Source organism: Ischnura elegans, chromosome 7, assembly GCF_921293095.1.
Source record: "Ischnura elegans chromosome 7, ioIscEleg1.1, whole genome shotgun sequence".
NCBI lineage: Eukaryota > Metazoa > Arthropoda > Insecta > Odonata > Coenagrionidae > Ischnura > Ischnura elegans.
The window spans coordinates 109745168-109766993 of NC_060252.1; the positions used below are offsets into that span (position 1 = coordinate 109745168).

The following is a 21826-nucleotide window of genomic DNA, read 5'->3' on the forward strand; positions in this document are numbered from 1 at the left end:
TATTCAGGGGATGAAGCGTCAAAACACGATTGAATGCGGATAAAAGAATTTCTTCCCAGGTAGAGCTTCGGTATTCACTCGCATCAGGAGGGGGATGGCCAAAGCTTTCATCGTTGAGACGACATTTTAACACTCAGAGAATGTTCACATGACTCATATTCTGCTTCCGAAAGTATGATAAGTGGGTGATAGATGACTAAATTCCTATTCGCTTTCTGCAAAAGGATTCGATTGGTTCAAAATGACCCCAAAGCCGTGAAGTACCTACATAGTCAACAGGACCTTGCACATAGGAGTCTATAAAATTTAAATTTCGACTTCCTGCGAAACCATCCAAGTTTATCCAAATAAAATAACCAATATAAGCAGCATATTTACGTAAATATCACCACCACTGTGTACTGGGATTTATGGGACAACGATTTTTTTCCATAATTCCTCTGATGTTATAAGTTTTACTTGGGAATATTATTCATCTAAAAGCACAGAAATTTTCTTGTACCCCAGCACTCGCGAACACTATAATCACACTTGAAAACCAATGATGATGATATGGCTCGGAAGTATTTCTGTGAACATCAATATTCCAACGTAGCATGCATTGGCGATTTAATCCCTTGACGATAAGTAAACTTTAATTTCAACATGTTAAGTACGTCCTGCCAACGCATGGTTTGCGCTTCGTAGTCTTTAGGAAATAATTGTGCCTAGTCCAACACTCCCACAAAACTCGATCACAAGCGTCTAGAGTAAAATGCAAATATTTCGCAACTGCACGAAGATTAATGAAAAAGCAAATACTTCTGTCTAACCTCATCTCTCAAATTGTCATCCATTATATTCCATTTTCTAAATAATGGCACCAGGAAATACGAGACCAAAGATTTCCTTAACAACTACAATGTTTTCCTTACAGCACTGCTATTGAGTCCAAATTAAAATCCGTAAAACAAAAAATCAATGAATCCTTCACGGAGTGAGTAAAAAAGGGTGCAGTGGTAGCACTTTTTCCCCGAACACGGGACGCAGGAGATATATTACGGGCGTAATGAATATAGTTGAGAACACCTATTGAGGGATGACCCCAGCAAGCACTAAATCCAGAGAGGTTAGGGTTGAAAAGAAACAGAGTCACCACCCATCCCAATCGCACGAACTCATAACTCGATTGAGAACGGTAAACTTCGCGACGTATCGTTCGAGCGAGCCTCAGTAGCCACTTGCAGTCGTACGTAGCAGCGCGTGTGATAGGCATCGAGAAACTGGAGTAGGAGTAAAGGGCGGCGAGGATCTGGGGGAAGCAAACTTCATCCCCTCCACTCACTCAACGTATTTCGTCACCGCGCACGCGCACTGTCGAATGCGCCGAAATTCGCTCGATCGCCCCTTGCCTTCCATTCATGAAATACTTCATCCGGCATCTCGCTTCAAGCTATCTCTTAATTAAATCCTTTTTCTCCAGCAAAACTTCCCTCGGAGTTCTGTCAACATACCGAGGCCGATAATTATTTGATACCCAAAGTTGAAATAAGATTTATCGCTCATGACTTGACTGAAATAGATGAATACAAATGAGAAACATATTAATCTTAAATTTTTTCGAAGATTTGTGCCTGGAAGTGGTTACTTAACTTTAAAATGATTTCCCTTTGGTGACCTAAAATACGAATTTAGAAATATATACTTTTATGTAGCCTCTTTAGATTAATATGGGATTATTCACTGCTTTTTTTCGCCGCGATCATCGCCGCGCCGTGGAAATTTTTGAAAACCGATTAAAATACGACCGAAGTGGAAACGGAAATCAGTCTTCCAAGGGATGAAATAGTTAATAGGGCTTCCTCTATGCAGTCCCTTAGGCTTTAAGCCTCACAGGAAAATACTCCATTGACATATATTGTTTTTTATATTTTCTTTAAATCGGTATCTGTCAACATTTTATAATTCCAGAAGTATATGCAAAAGACAAATTAACTTTTTGGTTTCTATTGAAATATTTCCACTAAAATTACCGAGATTTTGAAGATTATTTAACTTCAATTTAAGTTTATTTATTGATTAGATGCTTGAAAATCACAATAGTCAGCGAGAACACATCGAAACATTCTACATACTATAAATAAAACTACATTTTACAAATATTTCGTCATTATAAATTGTTTGCAGCAATAAAAGGAAATAGCTTTCTCAGCATCCTGAGATATGATGGCCTGATGAAAACAATGAAAACAAAGGAGAAATACGTCACAATGACTAGCGGATAAGCGTCGCTATGGCTAGCGGATAAGATAGAGGAATGGGGAGTTGGGTCAAACCTATCTCCCGATTTTTAACTTATGGTGATGATAAGTAGAGATGCGTGAAAATCGCAAATGCGATGAATGCGATATAGATGCGATGTGCGCAAATAAATACGACATAGATTCGATGACTAAACTTTTATGATATTTTTACGCAAATTTGCCTTTGCGACGGCAAAATTCGTACATTTTGTGCCGAGCGCAGTTTAAATGCCCCGCCGACAGTAACCGCTTAAAGCATGTGAGCGACTGGCCAGCTGCTAGTTGGCTGGGATTCTACGTGGCCGCGAACTTCAAATGGGCGCGGGCAAGCTACACCTCTGCCACTATATGTCTTATTCCTTAATATCATTGTTCTACAATATAATTGGGCATTGGGCAGGAAAATTGAGTAGCAATTCTAAAAAAATCCTCTTTGTTGAAATAAAATCAATCACTATTTATTCCATTCTATGACGCATATAATAACCTCCTTTCAATATAACGCCTCTTCAATTTGAAATGTCCTATTCAATTTATATTACTTACAGATCGTGGGCGTAACTGCGAAATTATTATCATTTTGTGATTGATTATTTATTTTACTTCTTTGTTACGATCTTAAAATATCAATTTTCCATAAAAAACAATTTTAGTGTCGGACAGTCTGGAAGTTTGTTAATGTAGTATGGAAATTCTGGATAAGTCAATGAATTTCATCCTGACAATGGTTCTCCGCCCGATAGAAGCATAAATTGATCACCCTCGAATCTTTCTCCATTATTCTAATTAAGTTTCAAGAACCTCGTTTGTGAAGCTATGCCATTAAGTCAAGCTACGAAGGACACTTGATCGTTAACAACGATTATAATGGATACGTTCGCGTACGCAGCGATGACGCAATGGCTACGGAAAGAGAATAAATTGATGGAGGTCGTGGTCAACCTTAATGCGTTTATTAGCGTAGCTGTTGCAGTTCCAATCGGAACGCAGTAGAGATCGACGGCAATGGGTATAAAGGCAACTTTATTTTAACTAAAGAGGAAAATAATTCATCAACAGCTTGCATTAAAAAATATTACCTATGAGTCAGAAATCGTGATCCAAGAATTAATTCTTTTTTCTTACAAAAAAGATTGAAATGCAATCATTGCTCTTTCGCCAACATAATTGGTTTTATTTCTCCATTACTCCCACCCAAAACCTTCTAGAACTCTAGAGAGACTGCTGTGTTCAAAATAGCAGTTAGGTATAGTTTTTTTAGCTACTACCAAAGCGGTCAATTTCGACGTGTGACCCATGAGTCGGTATTACTACTCACATTGCCTTAAAAGGTGGCAAAATAGGACGAATAGCATGTTAATGGTGAAAAAGAATGGAGATTCGTAGGTCAGGATTGAATTTTTTTCGAATGGAGTGAATTTGGGAGGATTTTGGTGAAGCTGATTAAATTAGAACAGGTCAAAATATACTTGCTTCCAGGGATGCCGACTAACAAAAAATATTGGGGTGTCCAAACCGGGGATCTTGCCCCGGGAAATTTTATAAATAGTGTGTTTAAGTTTTTTAAGCATTTTAGAAGACTCATATGATCAACATTAGAGCCATGATAACTCGAATCTCAATATCTGGACACTCCGGGGAAAATCGACAAGCCTGACAAATTTTTCCTCACACCCATAGCAAATTTTTGAGGGGGCTCGGGCCCCCTCAGGCCCCTTGGAGTCGGCACCACTGCTTGCTTCTCTTCGACGCGACACGGCGTGGCATGGTGATCAGAAGTTACCATTCACTTATAGGCAAGTACGCGCTGCTTATTTTTGATCGTGATATAAAAATGCGTAACAGTCGAGAATAAGTCCACCGATTTCGGCAGTTAACCACGGAAGTTTAGATTGAAGGCGTTTAAGATTTTTGCGGATATGTTATCACCAACGGCACTTGTCATGATCTAATGAGTTGCATTTAAATAAGAGAAGACAATCCCCATCCACGCACTTTCTCTTTTGTCTAAAAATTTCTATGGCTATAGCAGCAAAGTGTATTTTTAGTGCTTTCCCGGCGGGTAGACTTACTTGTTAGTGAAGAGTTCTCGGGATCGCCACTGGGTCAGGAACTGCATAACTGCCGACGCACAGTGGGCGGAAATCGGAAAAAGCCGGACAAAATTGCAAAATGGCTTTTTTTGAGTTATAAACTTGACACTTTGCAATTATACTCAAAAATGATTGATATTTATGGATATTTACTTCATTTGGCATAGATCCCACCCGTTACTGAGATACAGAGGCTCAAACTTGAGCAAATTTCCATAAAAACGCCCGTCTTCAATTTTCTCTGAAAATCTTTCAAAGTATGTAGATGGTGAAGTTATGGGTGTATTCTTGCGGAATAAAAAAACACAAAATCTGTTAGCATAGGGTGTTTTGTTTAATTTTCCGTAATCGTTAAGAAGATCATCGACAAATTGTTTCCGTGCAGTTACAAAATGGCGAACACTGTTTTTCGGCAAAGTTTTACATTTAGGTAGAGTTTCAATTGGGTTTTCGGCAAAGTCACGGAAAGTAACTTGTATGAGAGCATTCTTTGAAGATGTCTTGAGGTGCTTATGCAGTTATCTTTGAAATAAGTTTGCGTCGCCGGAAATTACATCGATTTTTCGAACGCGCGGCAGGGTTCGTCTCCGCGCGTCGGGAGTTGGATTAGCCGCGACGCGGTAAGGTTATTGAAGTTGTATGGGTTTTAACGCTCAGCATTCACCGTTTTTATGTTTTGCTTCAAGACACCGATTCTCAAATAGTCTATGGTGAAGACGTTGGAGGTTTTTAGCCGAGGTAAGTGCACGTTCCATTGAATTTCATTTCGTTTTCTTTGGATACGATAGAAGACCACGCTTCTATTAAAAGCGTTCAAATCTCGAAAAAGTGAGTTGTTTTCCTGGGACTCATACAAAAAGACCTACCGGAAAGACGCCAGCTTTCTTTACTCTGCGATCCCTGACTCCCAGGATTCTAATGCGAAAACGGTCGTTTTATGTCACCGCGGAGCGGGGCCTTTGACCGTCTGAATTTTGTCCAGCTTTTTCCGATTTCCGCCCACTGTGCGACGTTTTGATGTCCGACTTGGTCCTCGTCATCACAGCCCTGAGGGCCATGACCGATTCGGACATCGAAACATCGGCAGTTATGCAGATCCTGACCCAGAGGCGACCCGGTGGCCTGTTTACATCTGCGGATGTAAGCAAGCCAAATTTAATTTTAACTCGAACGAACACGTCAGAAATATTAATTCACTTAATGGATCAAGATAACAATGCGCACCAAGTTTTAGATTCACTAATACTTTGCTGGACGTGTGTTCTCTGATTCGTGAAATTTGCGACACTCCGCGCGGCGTACATAAATATCAACAAATAGATTACCCGGTTGAAATGTTTTGACTGCGGCCTTCCTCACTGAAGAGAATATTCCGTCTCCGAATTTATTTACTCGATCCATGTGTCCAATAAAGGCTTCATCGCCAATATTTCAGTGTTCTCTCGTCGTAGTTTCAATCGTTTCCAATAATATTTAGACACCCACAAGCCCCACTTAACTGATGTGGTCTGGCCGGAAAAAAACTTTGATGTTTGGCAAATGAGGTAATCTGCATCCCTCAACTGCACGCCACCGAGGGCTGGCGAGGACTGACGCGGGGCGAACGGGCAAGCGGGACAGGAGTCAAACTCCAGGCGCATATGCCCAAGCGAATGGAACGGAACGAGGAAACTAACGCACACGTTTTGTTCGCTGGAGTGTTTTCATTCGGGCTCCTTAGTGAGGTCGTTCCTCTCTTTAGTCTCTATCCATGCCTGACTTTCTAGACACCGAGATTCCCAAAATATTCATATTTGCATTACCTACTGTCCAAACGAATATGGTCGCTCGCTTTCTATATTGGGTATGTTGTAATATTTACCTAAGGTAACCTGCACTCAACACATGGCACGGAGCTAATGTTAGATTGCCTTAAATGGGATTGCGATTGACACTAAGCATAATAGGGTTGCTTCCTTCATCAAAGAAAACGAAATACATTGATTGCGATTCTATACCCACCATTAGTGTATTCATAATATACAAATTATTTTGTTTTAGAAACCCCAGTTTAGACGAAAGGCAATGGTAATTTTAACCTCATTTGAAAAAGGCCAGATTGGCGCCCATGCGATTCCACTCCACGTGACGTCACAGGGACCTAGTTTCTATACGAGTAGATAGGAGTTTTACATCGTCTGAGATTACCAATGCATGCATGAGTCACAGAGCTCAGGGAAACATCTCTTAATAATCACATATTAAAACTGCCTATCGTCGGAAAGTTTCCTTCGTTTGATAAGGTATTAATAATCCTTATTTAAGCCAAGCACTAAAAGCTAGCAGGGTACTCTGCTACCTGCTAGCATCCTGCGTCGTATCAGCGCCAAGGTCACCTCACATACCGACAGCTGGAACCAGAAATACGTCACACGAAATTTTCCCATCATTCCTACTTGTCCGTCGTGTTTTCGCGCGCTTGAAAATTTTCACTTTTCTTTTAATCGCGAAAAATAGATATCGTCATTAAAAATTCTAAAAGCGTGAAATACGTACTCCAGGAGTAATAATCTTACGATTTGGTGATAAAAAAATAATAGGAAACCACCCTATTGTAGACACATCAGTTAAAGTTAAATCAAAGTAAAATCATCATCATAAATTAAATCAAATCTTTGAGTCAAGCCCTTGAGATCACATTCACAAACATAACGTCTATCGCTCCTCTCTTAGAATCTCCTTGTAGAAGTAAATGCCTTTAAAACAGCTGCGTCTCACAATGGTGAACCTATTCATTAACCTTCATCCAAGATATCCGGATTATATTTTTATGTAAGCTGTAGCGTGTTTACACTTCCGGTAATTAATTAACTGAGATTCATTCGAATTTCTGATCGAGATAATTAATTCATCTTTCCCCTTGAAGAGCTTGAGGCTATTTCTTTCATATTTAAGCGAAAAGGTGTAATTTAGTTACCTCTTGAAGCTTGAATTTCCTCACTGACTTTTGACTTTCGGACGCACCGCTGGCATTTCTCTCTGCTCAAACGTAGACTTTCTTCTGTTTCAGCTTCGAAGACTATAAAAGCAAGGTTAATATTCCAAGCAGATGAAAGGAACCCTACAGGCGTCATATTTATAGCACCATTAGTGTTTAATGAGTGGTTTCAATGGCGCCATTCCGACGACAATTATTCATCGATTCATTTCAACTGCCGGGCCTCGGCTAAGCAAAAATATATTCCAATGTCAATATTTCAGTTTATTCATTGAATATAATTTAATAAAATTATAATTTCATCATTTAGCTGTGAAATCGAAAAAACAGCGAGATTTGAACAAACTTGTTATGACATTTTCATTATTATAACAATTAACTTTTCCTTTTTTCTCGACCACTAGGTTTAAATCTCTGCTTTTTTATCATTTCCAAAGCCTTGACAGTGAATATGAAATTTGTTAAGCACTTCCTAGAATGATCAATATTATATGAGACAGCAACCAAGGAGGAACAATTGGGCAATATGATTGACAGAAAAAGGCGTATGAAAGAAGATTTTTGCAACAAAAGCAGAAAAATTATAAGTTCAAGAGCCACATTTGAATGTAACTAAATAAAAACTATATAACTGTAGAACGTAGTTGCCTAATAGTTGGTGAGATTTTAATTGAAGGGTCCTGGCCTCAAATGGTGGGTAAAGTTGCCGTGGACTAAGGCTCAAAAATCTTGGAAGTGATGAATTCTGAATTTGTGAATATTACCTCCATAAAATACTCTAACTCTTGCTTTAATTTGTGGTATTCCATTATAAGTTTCCTGGATATCAGACAATCACTTATACCTCTTATTTTTTATCGGAGCGCGACCCGGGTTTCAATGAATTATCATCATCTTTAGGCGCAAATTATGATTTGTTTATCTTATTAAAAAATAAGAAATAAAAATTCCATTCATAAATTGTTTTTTAAATGATTTTTAAAAATTTTGCAATGACCGCCGTGAACTGGACACTAGGGACCAGTTACAAATTTTAAAAATTATCGAAAATCAGGACAGTACTCTTATAAATGAATATCTCTACCCATCCTTTTCCCCTATTCTGGCATCCGTTTTAAAATTCATCAAGTAACTAGGTAACAATAATGAGATAAACAAAATAATAACTTGCGCCTGAAGATGATGATAATTCATTGAAACCCGGGTCGCGCTCTGATAAAAAATAAGAGGTATAAGTAATTGTCTGACATCCAGGAAACTTACTACCTCCATGTCTTATTGTTAGTTGGCAGTCAGCACCACCCTCACCTACCGAAAGCAACCTTCAGATTAGATCCCTGACCGAGTAAGCAAGCCAAAACTGGAAAGGAGGTTACTTTAACAGCTACAGAAAAAGAATAAATACTTGATCGCACTGTAAACGATTTACCTGTGCGATATCTTCCCAAAATTTTCAAGAATTAATGGAAAGAACTTGCGCGGCGTAAAATTTAATCTTACGTCGTCGAGTCAACCCACGCCGGAGATCAATCCCAGCGAAAATGAAGGTAAGGCAACGCCACCTACTACACGGTGAATGTGAGATGCGCTCAGCAGATCCTCAAATCAATTCCCGGACATTTGAGCCACGAAAGACCTTGGAATCGGGTTTGACGCGAAAAGATGGGAGACGTGCCTTTAGTGACGACGCATTCCAGACTTCTCATAATGCTCAGCTTAATAAGAGGCTCAACTCACACGTAAAAGCCACGCAAGAGGAAAATGGTGCAGAGAAATCAGAAGAAGATCTATGAAGGAAAATCGGCTAAAACATATTGCTCCGCATTGGCTGTATGATGACGCCCTATGTGACTTTTGGAAGTGTCAGAGAAATTGGTTACATGAATGCGCCGTGGAGGTGGCACTGAACTGAAGGCTATTCGCTGGTCTGATAAAATATGCATTACCCGGGCTAGAAACAAATGTTTACATTTACAACAATACACATCTGCTGTTTCATATTGAAATTTGAAGCTTATTTCCACATATTCCGAAATTCAAATACGAATAGTTTGTTCCTTAGCCTATCCGTAATGAATTATTTGGTCAAAAAGTAAATTCATGTAAAGTGAGGCATGGAAAAAATGAAAGGTTTTATCTCTTTCTAGGTTGCGTATCTATTTTTAAATTTTCAATGTTTTTATGATTGGTTGATTCCTGCCCTACTTGAGTCAAAATTCGAATGCATCTTTAATAATTTCTTCACTCCTTTTTGTATACTTGCTTCATATATAGAAAAATGTTAATGCAAAATATATCATTTGGAAAAAAACTGCTGAATATATATTTAAATAATACTTGGGAAAAGCACAAAACCTTTTCATCTGCCTTTAGTCGTTGTGCAACACGCAATTAAAATTGAAGAGGCCATGAAATAATTACTGATTATCATTTCAAAAACTTGTGATCCTGAAGGGAGCATAATGAGGTATTAATAAACACACCAAAATAATTCAAATTTTAGCGGTGAATAAAAATTTGGAGCTTATAATAAATATAATAAGTGCTCTATACAATCGATTGCATTATAACGCGCAGTTATTAATGCACAATATTTTCCGCTACCATTCCGGGGGGTGAACGATCAAGATAAAGTGCTGAGAGTATTTTCTCAATTCAAGACGGGTTAGCGCTAGAATGGTAGTCCCAAGTCATTACCATGATAAGAAACTTGGATTGTGGTTATTCTATTGCAGTGTCTCTCATATTCTCGAGTTATGAACACCTCTTGAGAGATAAGTAAATTAATTTAGGTTTCCGAGCACTATGTCAAACCTCGATTGGTCACACCCCGAAACTTACGTAGTTGGTCGCGTCGGGACATTGTGACCCGAGTTGTGTTTATTGCGATTTACAAATAATGTTACAAAAATATACGTGTCATTTTATTGCTACTAACTAAGTCAGTTGTGCGAATAATGTTAATACATTTATGCTGCTAAATTTCCTGTTAGATACACCACAAACACAACATAAACTATGGCCGATGCATAGAAAAGGGCATCAATATTTATGCAGAGAACTTTTGTATAGAAACAAGAATTTTATAAAAAGAGGGAAATGTGTTGAGCTTTACAACATTTGAAGAAATTAGCCTGGTATATCAAAGAGACTAATATAAGAGTAATTGTAGGACAGAATAAAGCGTCTGTTCAAAGGCGGAAAAAATCTAATACGCTCACGGTCGCATCGGGACAAAACTTAGGTTGCAACGAAACTAATCAATGGTTTGATAATCTAACTTTACTCATCGGTAGAATTAGAAGAAATAAAAGATTATAAAAAAATGCAATTTCAAACGGCATTGCTTTATTTAAAAAATCATATACTAAAGTCCAGTCGGGTCTATATGACCCGACGAAACCAATTAAGGGATAAAGACAGCTATTTTCAGGCCACAGACGATACATGGCATCAGCTCTGCGTGCACAGGTTACGAAAGTGGACAAATATATATTCTGTAAAATTCACGGGAGTTTTCCCAGCATTCTCACTTAGCCGTCGCGTTTTCGCGCGCTTAAAAATTTTCACTTTTCATTAAATCGCGAAAAATAGATATCGTCATTTAAAAATCTAAAATACGTACTCCAGGAGTAAAGTCTTTTCTAAATAATCTTTCGATTTGGCAATAAAAAAATAATAGGAAACAACCCTATTCAACATCAATTCGGGATTTAAACAGTTTCGGCTCCTGGGTGGTATGATTTTTTTATTCGGTACTGTAAAACCAAATTATCCTTATTTACTCCGGTAAAACTTTCGTTTATTGTGAAATAGGCAAGTATTCAAAATGATCTAGTTTCCAATCCCTGAAAATCCACACACGCAACCAGAACAATAATAACAACATTACTTTTCGTAGTATGATAGAAAACATGGTAATTCGAGGTAAAATTTTAGGTTTTCCCGGCGTATAGATTATTGTGTGCGGATGTAGCGATTAATTATGGCATTCCAGGCACTGCTCAGTTGGAAGCCTTTATCTTTGTTTAAGTTCTTCTCCTCAAGACTAATAGCAATTGCCTCCTTTACAATTCTGTCCCAATGGTTTTTAGTGCGTCACAAAATGTTCGTATTTCGTACAATAATAACGGCAACCAGGGATATGAATAAATAAATAAGTACCGTAAAAAAGTGCCATTAAGAGTTAACCCCTGAAGACGATGGCAGACTCACCCATTGAAGCATGGGGAGAATTAACCCAATACCACACCCTGTGGGAATCCTGAGAAATTTTTCAACAAAAATGTATTCAATCACGACTTAGATGTAACCGTCAAGGATATTTCTCAGTTCATAAACCTTACGATGCATGCATTGTAGTCTTTCGTAGGCCATCCAATTTGTATCAATAAATTATTATTTCCAAATATTCGATTAAGTTCCACACCCGGTACTCATATTCGTGCGTTCCACCCTCGTCCAATCTGCACCGCATTCGCCAATTTTCCTAAAGTATTCGCATACCCCTTTCTCTCCCGTTTCAATGACTTCGGAACCCTTTCTGCTCGCCAAGGGAGATCGGAGGCAGGCAAGCATAGGGTCATGCGAGGCAGCTCGGGCTACTAAATCATCCGAGACAATCGCTTAGAAAGCTGAACTTTCCCTTTAGACTCACGATTAATTGCAGAAATTTCGGATATCTCGGCTCCTTGATTGCGATCGATAAATTCAAAACTGAGCGTTTATTTCATGTAAGGCGATTGAAAAGTTTTCTGCAGTCATGAGCTATCTCAGGCCTCCTTGGATCTTCATTGATGATTTTTTCCATTGGTTCTTCGTTTTATTTTCATCAAAGTAAGGAAGATGGAATGAATTGAAAATAAATTTAAAAAATTTAACATTGGTATGGCGAAAGAAAACAAATAATGATAATACGATGATTAAAGCAAATAAATACAGACACGTGCTTCATTGAACATGATGAACTTTACATAACGAATATAGTTATTTGCTATACCCTTATATTGACGGATTCCTAACACATTAAAAAGTTAAAGTTTACCATTTTAGTTAAATTTCTGTCAATTTTGTTTACAAAGACATCAATTTCACTTTAAGATAGGTTTCAATACAAAACGGAGCGAGTTTTAAAATAAGTAACTTTAGATGAATTTAATTAGATTTTAATTTACTAGTTGACATTATGAGTTATATTTACAATAAATCAGGCAGATAGGAGGGCATGGAAGCATTTGTGGAGGATGTCGGAGATTGCGGTGATATACTTTGGTTGGCGGGAAATCAAGAAATAAACAATGCATAGAGCTTGTGTCCAGCACATTTTTACAAAACAAGATTCAATTTAGATGCTTCAATAACGATGTCAATACATATTAGTTTTAAAAATGGGTTTTGAGATGTTTGAGCAAGGTCACATCAGGAAAAAGATTAGTTCATAAGCCTCAGTTTATTATTTGAGTTATATTTGTTCGACCAAAGTTCGATGAGTATTCATCATCTTCAGGCGTAAATTATTATGTATGTTTCTTATCATTGTTACTTAGTTACCTAACGGAGGAAAAGATGAATTTTAAAACAGACGCCAGAATCGGGTAAAAGGAAGGGTTAAGATATTCGTTTATCGGAGTGCTGTCCTGACTTTCAATAATTATTTTAATTCTAATTAGTTTTTACTCTAGAGAGCAGCTGGAATTTTTAATATCCATGCTCTACAATTCGAAGAAAAACAAGAAAAAAATCAGATTTGTAAAGGGCATAGTGGCACACATCGCCTGAGGTTTATTCTTCTGTTATATATGAATTGAAGGAAGGCTGACCTTTTTTTAAAATTTTTAAATCCTCATTAACTTGTCAACTGTGCGGATAACGTTCAGGAATACATACGGGTACGTGACACATCTGTGAGAATTTATTTGCGTTTTGTATTATAAATCGCTCAGTCATTCATAATTTCGGACGAAGATTTTCAAAAAATAAAAGCATTTTGACCTTCAATTGACCCCTTACAAGTCACGTGACCGCGTAGAGCGTCATTAATTGGTGGAAAGGCAATTATTTCTTAGCTGCTCTTCATGGTGGCACGGGTTTAGTTTCAAATTACTCCGAAGGCCGAATTCACCATCTCATCCTGGTGGGACCTCTATCGAGGACGTAAAATGTGTGTTTTAGGGGGCGCAATTTGGTATGAACCTGGAAGGAGGCTGCAGGATGGTTTTTCTAGCAGGCGGCGTCATTTGCTCGCGTAATCATGGTTTCCGAGGCCAAATGTGGATGCTGGGAAGACATTCCGTCTGAGAAGACGCACAATTGCATAATGTTGCGCAGGTGGCAAGGTGCTATTGGAAGGGAACGAAGATGAGGTAGGTAGAGACGGATCGATAATTCTCGTTTCGAATCTCGTGTGTTGGCGCAGTGGACCAGATTTCGGAGTGAGGTTTGAACAGAAGTCTGCCAAAGTTTCTCCGAAGCGTAAACCATACCTCAGCAACTACAAGGACCCAATGATGTGGCTGTCTGTATAATTGCTCGGAGTAAAGGCTTCAAAGAGCTTATGGGTCCCGTATGGGTATTCAGATGATCACTAATGGAATCCGGAGCGTTGGGTAAACATGGTAGATAAGTTTTAGTACTCTGTCTACTCTCTTCAGCAGTGTATAAAACTATACAAAATGTTCATATAATTGGATTGGATAAAAGTATCTTCGTCGCTTTTATCCTTACATTTCAAAGAAGTCTTTCACAATTCTGCATTCCATGAGGCTATTCACAAATCAGGAAAGGGAGAAGCATTGACGGTATCATTAGGTTAATGTAATTGAAAGCGAAATCAATTTAGAAACGAATGAAAATTCTCTCCATACTTGATAAAAAATTATAAGGATATAATATTACAGTCACACTGTAAATTAATGTAATTAATCTCTATTTGGATAAAACCACGATGTTCGGCGAGTTGAAAATTATCAGAAATCATAGTAAACTGGAAAATTGGATAGGAGTTTTAAAATGGAGCGATGGAGGGGAATTTACATTTCTCGTCAACTTAAAGAAAGATCAGAAGTTCCGTAAAGCATTATCACTGGTAACACCGAATTTGGAAGCCACTCTCCAAGTATATGGAAATGAGATCCAACCAACAACGCAATGATACGCTCGTGACAGAAAATATACTGAAAGAAGCACGATATAGCGATAATATGGTGGATCTGTTGCAATACACATTTCGGAAGAGGTGAATCGCAATGAAATGCATGTACGGCATCCATGGAGGACACTATCAACGATATTAACTGTATCCTTTGGTAGCATAGGTAGGAGAGGACAGTCCACGATCATGCACATTGTTCATTTCTCAATAGCACATGCTTCACGGCTGCGTTAGGATGCGTATGGCTTCCCAAATTGCGTGGGTATCTTTATTTTTCTCAAAATAAATAACTAAAACGCGGTGACCACTTATGTAATTCCAAAAATGCTGTTTTGGCCCCTAAGTAATGATACAGGGGGCATGACTCAATCAAAATTGGTGTACCTTTCACGTAGAGAATGGACCCTAGGTATAAAGAGCAAAGTAACACACTTTGTAATGTGAAAGGATAACATTTAGGAATGCATTCGGCTACGTCACACTTTTATGAGAATTTATTTTCGTATTATTTTATAACGAGACATGCGGGTATGTAGATAACTGGTTCCACCAAGTGAAGTCTGCACACTTAATACATGAACCCTAAATGTTACCCAGTCTAATAACTCCCCTCATACTACGAAACTCTTCGTGTACTCGAAACCAATAACGAGCGGGGGAGGCAGGGGATCCAACCCCCTCCCCCACAAATATTTGAGGGAGGAAGATTTCGAAACCCTCAAAATGATTTCCCCAAATGGTACCCCACTCTTACTCCCCTGAAGATATTTTTCCCCTGTTCTAGCAAACTGTTCAAAACTACCGCTCCTCCCTACATTCTTGCCTTCTTCGCGAATGCCATCCGGGGGTGAATGACATGTACCCTTCCTCTCTCTCTTCCATTCTCGAGAGCGCTACCTCTTCCTTTGGCGTTGGGTTATGAGTGTCCGAGCACATGGTCCGAATGGCTCAATTCCGGAGACGAGAGGAGAATGAACGGAGTTCGGTGGCCGACCGTATGTCCCGCCCACTCTGCCTGGGTGGTTGTAGTCTTTGAGAGGCCCTTGAGTGCGATATTGATCTACCGGCATCGACGGAAAAGGCCCCTGCAACCACCCCTGGATATTTCCCCCACGGGAGGAGCCGTAGGTTTGAGCAGTAGCAGTTGAATAATTACATTTTCTAATATTCCAGTTTATATTAGAACCATTTCTCGAAGGTAAATATTCGCAGGGGAATATTTTATTTCATTTGAACGAAAGGCAAACTCAAGTGTCTCAATTTTTATTATGGTCAGACGCACGCCACCAATTTTTTTAGTTACATTTAGGGATGGTCGGATAGGATAGCTCTCGTAGGAGTTATGCAACAGAATTTCAGCCGCGAAACTTTTTACGACAAAATACGACTGGCATATACAGTGTGACTCTCGCAAAGAGATTGAACAACCATCGGGAGAATCTCAACTCCGTAGGATAACAACCACGTCAAAAGTGAAACTATCGCGAGGAAGTGGAAAATCCACCTCATCCCAAGTGAAGCATTAGCGGGTGAAACAGGAGTCAGTATACGATGAAAAAGCGATAAAATTCAGGGGATACTTATGTAAGGAATGTCAAATATCAGTCAATGGTTTTTCCCAAGGTTGAAACCTATTTTCGTTTCCAAACGCAAGCGCAACAGTTTACAGCCTGAGCGTGCAAAGATTTTATCGTTTAAAAAAAATTAATTTGAAAGCTTATAATAACGATTTTTGATCAGTAAAAATGTTTAGACGTGTATGTAAGTATAAATACCATTCCTTTGATTGTATTTACCCAGAAGAAACGTGTGTAATTACTTCGTTTCATAGCAGACAATTGAAATTGCCTTAGGATCCAAAAATATCCGAAGATCCGGCTCCAAAAATTAAGGATCTGATCCGGATCCAGGTCCGAAAAAAATGCCGGATCCGTTCATCCCTAGTTATATTCATACTTATTCCACCAAAAACAGGTCATATTGGCCTTTGCATCGAGGTTATTCCACAATTTATCAATAACACGTGCACGAACAACCGTGCCCTAAATAAGGGCAACCTCCCCAGGCGTGACTACAACCCACTACCTCTTGTTCGGCATTTACTCCTTCGCCACCGAGGACTGTGATTGAAAGATCCGTTCTCCTTCCGCCCTGGTCTTCGATTCGCCATGGCAACTCGAAGCGAAGCGAAAATTTTCTCCGCGATTATTTTCGTTCTTTTCGCCCCGCCTATCGCTTCAGTTCAGGTAACTTCGTTCTCTTGGTGAAAGATTCTGACGTAAGCAACGACGGATTACCCATAACTCAATGGGCATAAGATAGTTTCAGCGATAAACGCACTGACTCCGTAGTCCGAAACAATTGAAGAGCGTTGGTAAGTTCAAATAATTTTTCTAAAATATATTATGCCATGTTTTGTTTATTGCCTTAGACTACCAAATCGCTACATTAAGTATTGTTGTGCAATATTGCTAATTCATGAGCTGTTTTCCATAGTTGAACATAAACCGTTCTCTTTGTTTTTCATATTTTTTTGTAGAATTAAACGAAGAGTCCAAAAGTCACTCCGGTGAAACATATGGGTTAACATTTTCAATTTCAACCTAACCCAGTTGGCTTAAAATAAGAGAATTATCTGTTTTTTATGGCTTCACTACGGAAGAAAATGATAAGCAGATTATCTTACGCTAAGGAACTTACGTAAAGCAAGGGTGAGATTTTAGGAGAGAATATGCTCGGCATTCAGAAAAAATTCAAATATTAACATAATTGGCTGATGTTGGATAAACACCAAAGGTGGCATAACAGCGTACTACACATCCAATGCTGCCTAGAGCTTCCTTTGCCGGACATAAATGTAAGGCACAATAGTGAAATTCAGTGATATTTATAAAAACTGATGAACTGATAAGAGATTTTCCTGCGCATAGAAAATATTTTGACAACTTCAAGTGACTTGTACCTGAAGATGAAAATCATAATATGTGAAACTTTTTCTTGTGGTGGAGATAAAAAAGTGACTATGGCGGGAATCGACAATGCAATCTTAAGATTGGTAGTCAGCCATGCTATTCACTACCCCACTCCTTTAATTACTAAGTATATGACATGCTCTTAATTGACAAAACTCCGGTCAGCTTCTTTCTTATTCCTTCCGATGAAACGATAACACAATACTCTTATCAAAGAGAAGCTTCGCGGTTCATTCAAGTATAAACCACTTTTAAACCTATTTATTTAATTACGTAGAACAACAAGACGAGTAAATCAGCAAACAGGTTGTATGCCAAGCATCTTAATAACAATTACACTCATTGGAATCAAAAATACAACGTAATAATGATATAAAGGTAAAGTCACGAGTCTATCCCTCGTAAATTCTTTCGCCAAGCCGCTAGAGCGATCTCATTGCCGTCGCTAGTGAAATTCGCACTTGGCAAATGTTTACGTTCGCATTACGCTCGCCAGTCAGAATGAGAATAACTTTTTCGACGCCAGAGACACGAAGCGAAGCTTTTCTGGCTAGCGAATGAAAATGAGAATACGAATGCATAAAGCGTTCGCCAATCTTTTCGCGTAGGCTATAGTCCAAAAGAATCAGAATAAGGCCCCACGGTATTTCCGGAGTAAGTCTCGAATTCAGATGACGTCACATATTTCGGGCATTATTTGGAAGTTCAATGAGTTTCCGCCACCTGCGCGCAGGATGCGGTTCACTTTAAGGCTTTAAGATTTCACGTGAAAAGTTCATTTCTGTCGAGCCCTTGCTGTCACCTCGAGCAATGAATGACTCATTGAAAGATTAATTTCACATCCGATAGATCTCCAGACGTTATCGAATCATTCAGGAATACAGAATGACCCTCCCTGGTTGCGAAAACTGGATAATTTTATCCAATCGCATTTTTAACGTCGGCTAAAACTTACAACTGGAAAAGCGATTTAGGCTTCTTCTTCTACTTTATTTTTTTTAAATCCATGACTAGGGTTCATATAAACTGGATAAAGCAAACTTCAGACAGGTTCCATGATTAAAGAAATTACATTTATCTTTCGGTGCTCCAAAAGAGCGATTCAAATGGAATAGACAAGAATCTGTAGTTTCAAATATAGCTGGCTGACAAATTCCTTGAGGTTTACCTCTATAAATAATGTATTTCATTTCTCAATTCTTTGGAGCATTAAATGAGGAAAATGGGCTTGCTTAGGGCTTAAATACGTTATTGTGACACAGAGAAAAATGCGGACAGGTGGTGGGAGCGATATAACAAAAATATAATTTCATAACTACAATAAACAGAATTAAATAAAAAAACTGCATCTACTTACCTTGATTGAAATATAGTTATTATTATTAATTTTCTATTTCTATTTTGCATTGTTACGGTCACAGATTAATACTTCGATATACAAACATGTATGAGTATATATCTGTGTTTACGATTAGCTTTGGTGAATTGGATTTTTACAAAGTTAAATTTAATCCATTGCATCAATTATTTCATTGCAGCCATTTCTTTTTTAATATAAAACATGCGTTTAGTTAAAGTATTATCTGTAGTTAGAATTTTTGCATTTTCAATTGAAGGTTGGATCTTTGTCGATAGCATGACTTGTTAATTACACAGGCCAACAATGAAAAAACTTTTTTACTGAAAATACCTTATTCTTATCTTTTTAAAGTTGCTGAATCCAAATGTGACGCTTTAAAAGTTGTATCACCCACCATTTATTCACATTTTACAGTTAAATTCATGAAATCAAGCAATATTTTTAGAATTTAACAGCATTTTTATAGTTATAATAAAATTGAAAAAGCAGGTCTAATGAACGAAGATAATGGGGAATTACTGTTGGTACTTCACCGAAAAGTTCAGCAGGCGATTCATCGCAGAAAAAGCTGCTCAAGAAGCTTCAATAAAAAAGGGAAAGAAAATGTAGACCAATTCCAGTTGACAAGTGAACCCTGTATTATCACGCTGTAGTAGATACAAACAATTTTATCAGGATGTAGTGAACAGTAAATGCAAACAATTTTATGATGTAACACAGTATTACATTGATTTCCCTGTATACCGTATAGGGGTATTAGACTATATATTAATTACATATTGCTTGGAAACTATGGGTGATACAAAAAAACTAAGGCCAGGTTTGGATTCGGCACATCAAAATCTATAAAGATCAGCAATTAAAATAAAAAAGTTTTCAAACCAAATTTTTTGTTGGCTTGTGTTGTTGATCATTCTATGTTTCAAAGTATTTTGGCAGTCACTGCAGTGTGGTTGTATTTCTTTGGGCCAGTCTGCTTGGCTCCAGGAATTTCGATTCGAAAATAAAATGCCACCTATCCCTCATGCGATTACGCTCCTATGCTTGGATTAGTTTGCTCGTATGTGATATCTATTTCAATATTTAGACCTAGATAGATCAACTGTGGAGTCTAAAATTCTATTTAACCCACTTTTCGACTCGAAGTTCCAACAAAAAACCACGATCATTCCTAATAACAAACGATGTCACTACCGGATGAAATTTTTAGGGCATATGTTGACGTATGACAAAATTCAGTATTTGACTGTAACTCAACGTTCACCCTAGAATTTTCACAGAGGCGATTTTATTTTTACTTAAAATACAGGCAAATGTTGAAAAAAAAGTTCTGCTCAAAAGTTCTCAATAGTTTTAATCGAGCATTACATTGGGAAAAATATAGGAAAATACGACCTTCCGGGTAACGTAAGTCGAACACCGAGTTATCGTGATATATTTCATAAAAACACAATACCATCACGATTCTGACTTTATACGACTGTTATTTAGCTAAAAATTTTAAACACCGATGAAAAACAAGCAACTTGTTCAAAAAGCACGGCGTTTCCTGCTTACCTCCGTGCACAGCGAGCAGGTCATTCCTCCCACCTGCATCCTCAACGAAATGCCTCCTTATTCATCCTCTTGCCATAAAGCACTTTGATGGGTCAAGGGGCAATGGCTATTTCGAGTCGCCTCCAATAAAGTCGACCTTTTCCGCTTGACCCCACCGAGTCATAAAAATAGCCTCGCCGCTCGTTCCCCCCCCCCCCCCCCCCCCCCAACTTCACTTTCGATCCTGCTGATTGATGACGCCGAGAGGAAGGAAGACTCGCTGACGCTTCCGTGTGGACGCAAATAAATGATGAGAACGAGAAAGAGAGACACCTGTGCAGCAAGGACAATGAAGGGGCACTGGTCCTCCTCTCCAACACTCAACTCAATCATTTCCTCTCGCTTAATCTTTGCGCTCTGCGTTAAAACTATCTTCACACAACGGAACTTTGGAAATGAAAAGTGCTGTGCGAAGGACATTTCAAGCGCAACACTCCGTCCGTCGGATGGGACGTTAAGCCGTGGTCCCCTTGGCGCCTTTAGTTAAGAGCAGTCTAATGCCGACGCCGGGTTTCTCTCCACCCTTTCTTCATACCATTCCCTCATGGCGCAAATGACCTCAGCTGTCGTCGCCTCCTCCAAATACCATACCTTTGTGGTCGTCAAGTGAGGTAACCGAAATGATTGGGATACCATTTTATTCCTATTGTTTTATTTGCGAACACTTATTGAAAGGATGCACGTTGTGAAGCAGTATTGCTTATGGATTAATATTTGTTTTAATTTTCTCCAATTTAATCATAATAAAGGAATTATCGCTAAATTCTTTTTCGTTCATCTGTCTCTTAAACACTAGAGTGCCCGGCTGGGTCCATTCGGCTCAAAAGATAATATTTATGTTGATTATTTTGAAATGAAGAAATATTTTACACTCATATTTCATTACTTGTAATTATTGATTTTGGTTTATCACTGTGCAAAAGTTGAGACTGATATTACTATTATTATTTTTCTTTATTTTTTCTCATCACTTATACTTGCCATACCAGGATGGGTCATTTTGATCCAGACTATCCAATTCAATTGAAGACTTTCTACCGTTCATTTGTATTTAATGTAACGGCGTGTTTTATACTGATTTTTGTCAAAATGTTACAGTATTTTTTTTAACCTGATACCATTGCAATTCCTTTTACCTCCCAAACCCATCAGAGGAAAAGTGATAACTATTCACAATTTTGTGGAAGCTAGTTTCCCATAACGCCATAGAAATTGTTGAACAACTACAATTTAATATTTTTCGTCTGATTAAATTTATCTCATACCCTCCGAAATGATTTATAAACAACATTAATAAATAAACTGGGAAGGAATTAAGTATTTTGAGTAACCCACTATGGCATAAAGGGGTGTTAGAATTGGTCAGGCATGCTAATGTTAAAACTACCATCATGCA

General features: G+C 38.3%; 1 protein-coding gene across 1 annotated transcript in view; it reads left to right on the plus strand.

Moving 5' to 3' along the window:
* The first annotated feature begins 5392 nt into the window (after positions 1-5392).
* Positions 5393-21826, plus strand: part of LOC124163066 — a 159392-nt gene continuing 142958 nt past the window's right edge. The window contains exon 1 of the mRNA XM_046539852.1: positions 5393-5515. Coding sequence (XP_046395808.1) covers positions 5393-5515 — 123 coding nt within the window. The remainder of the gene's footprint in view (positions 5516-21826) is intronic.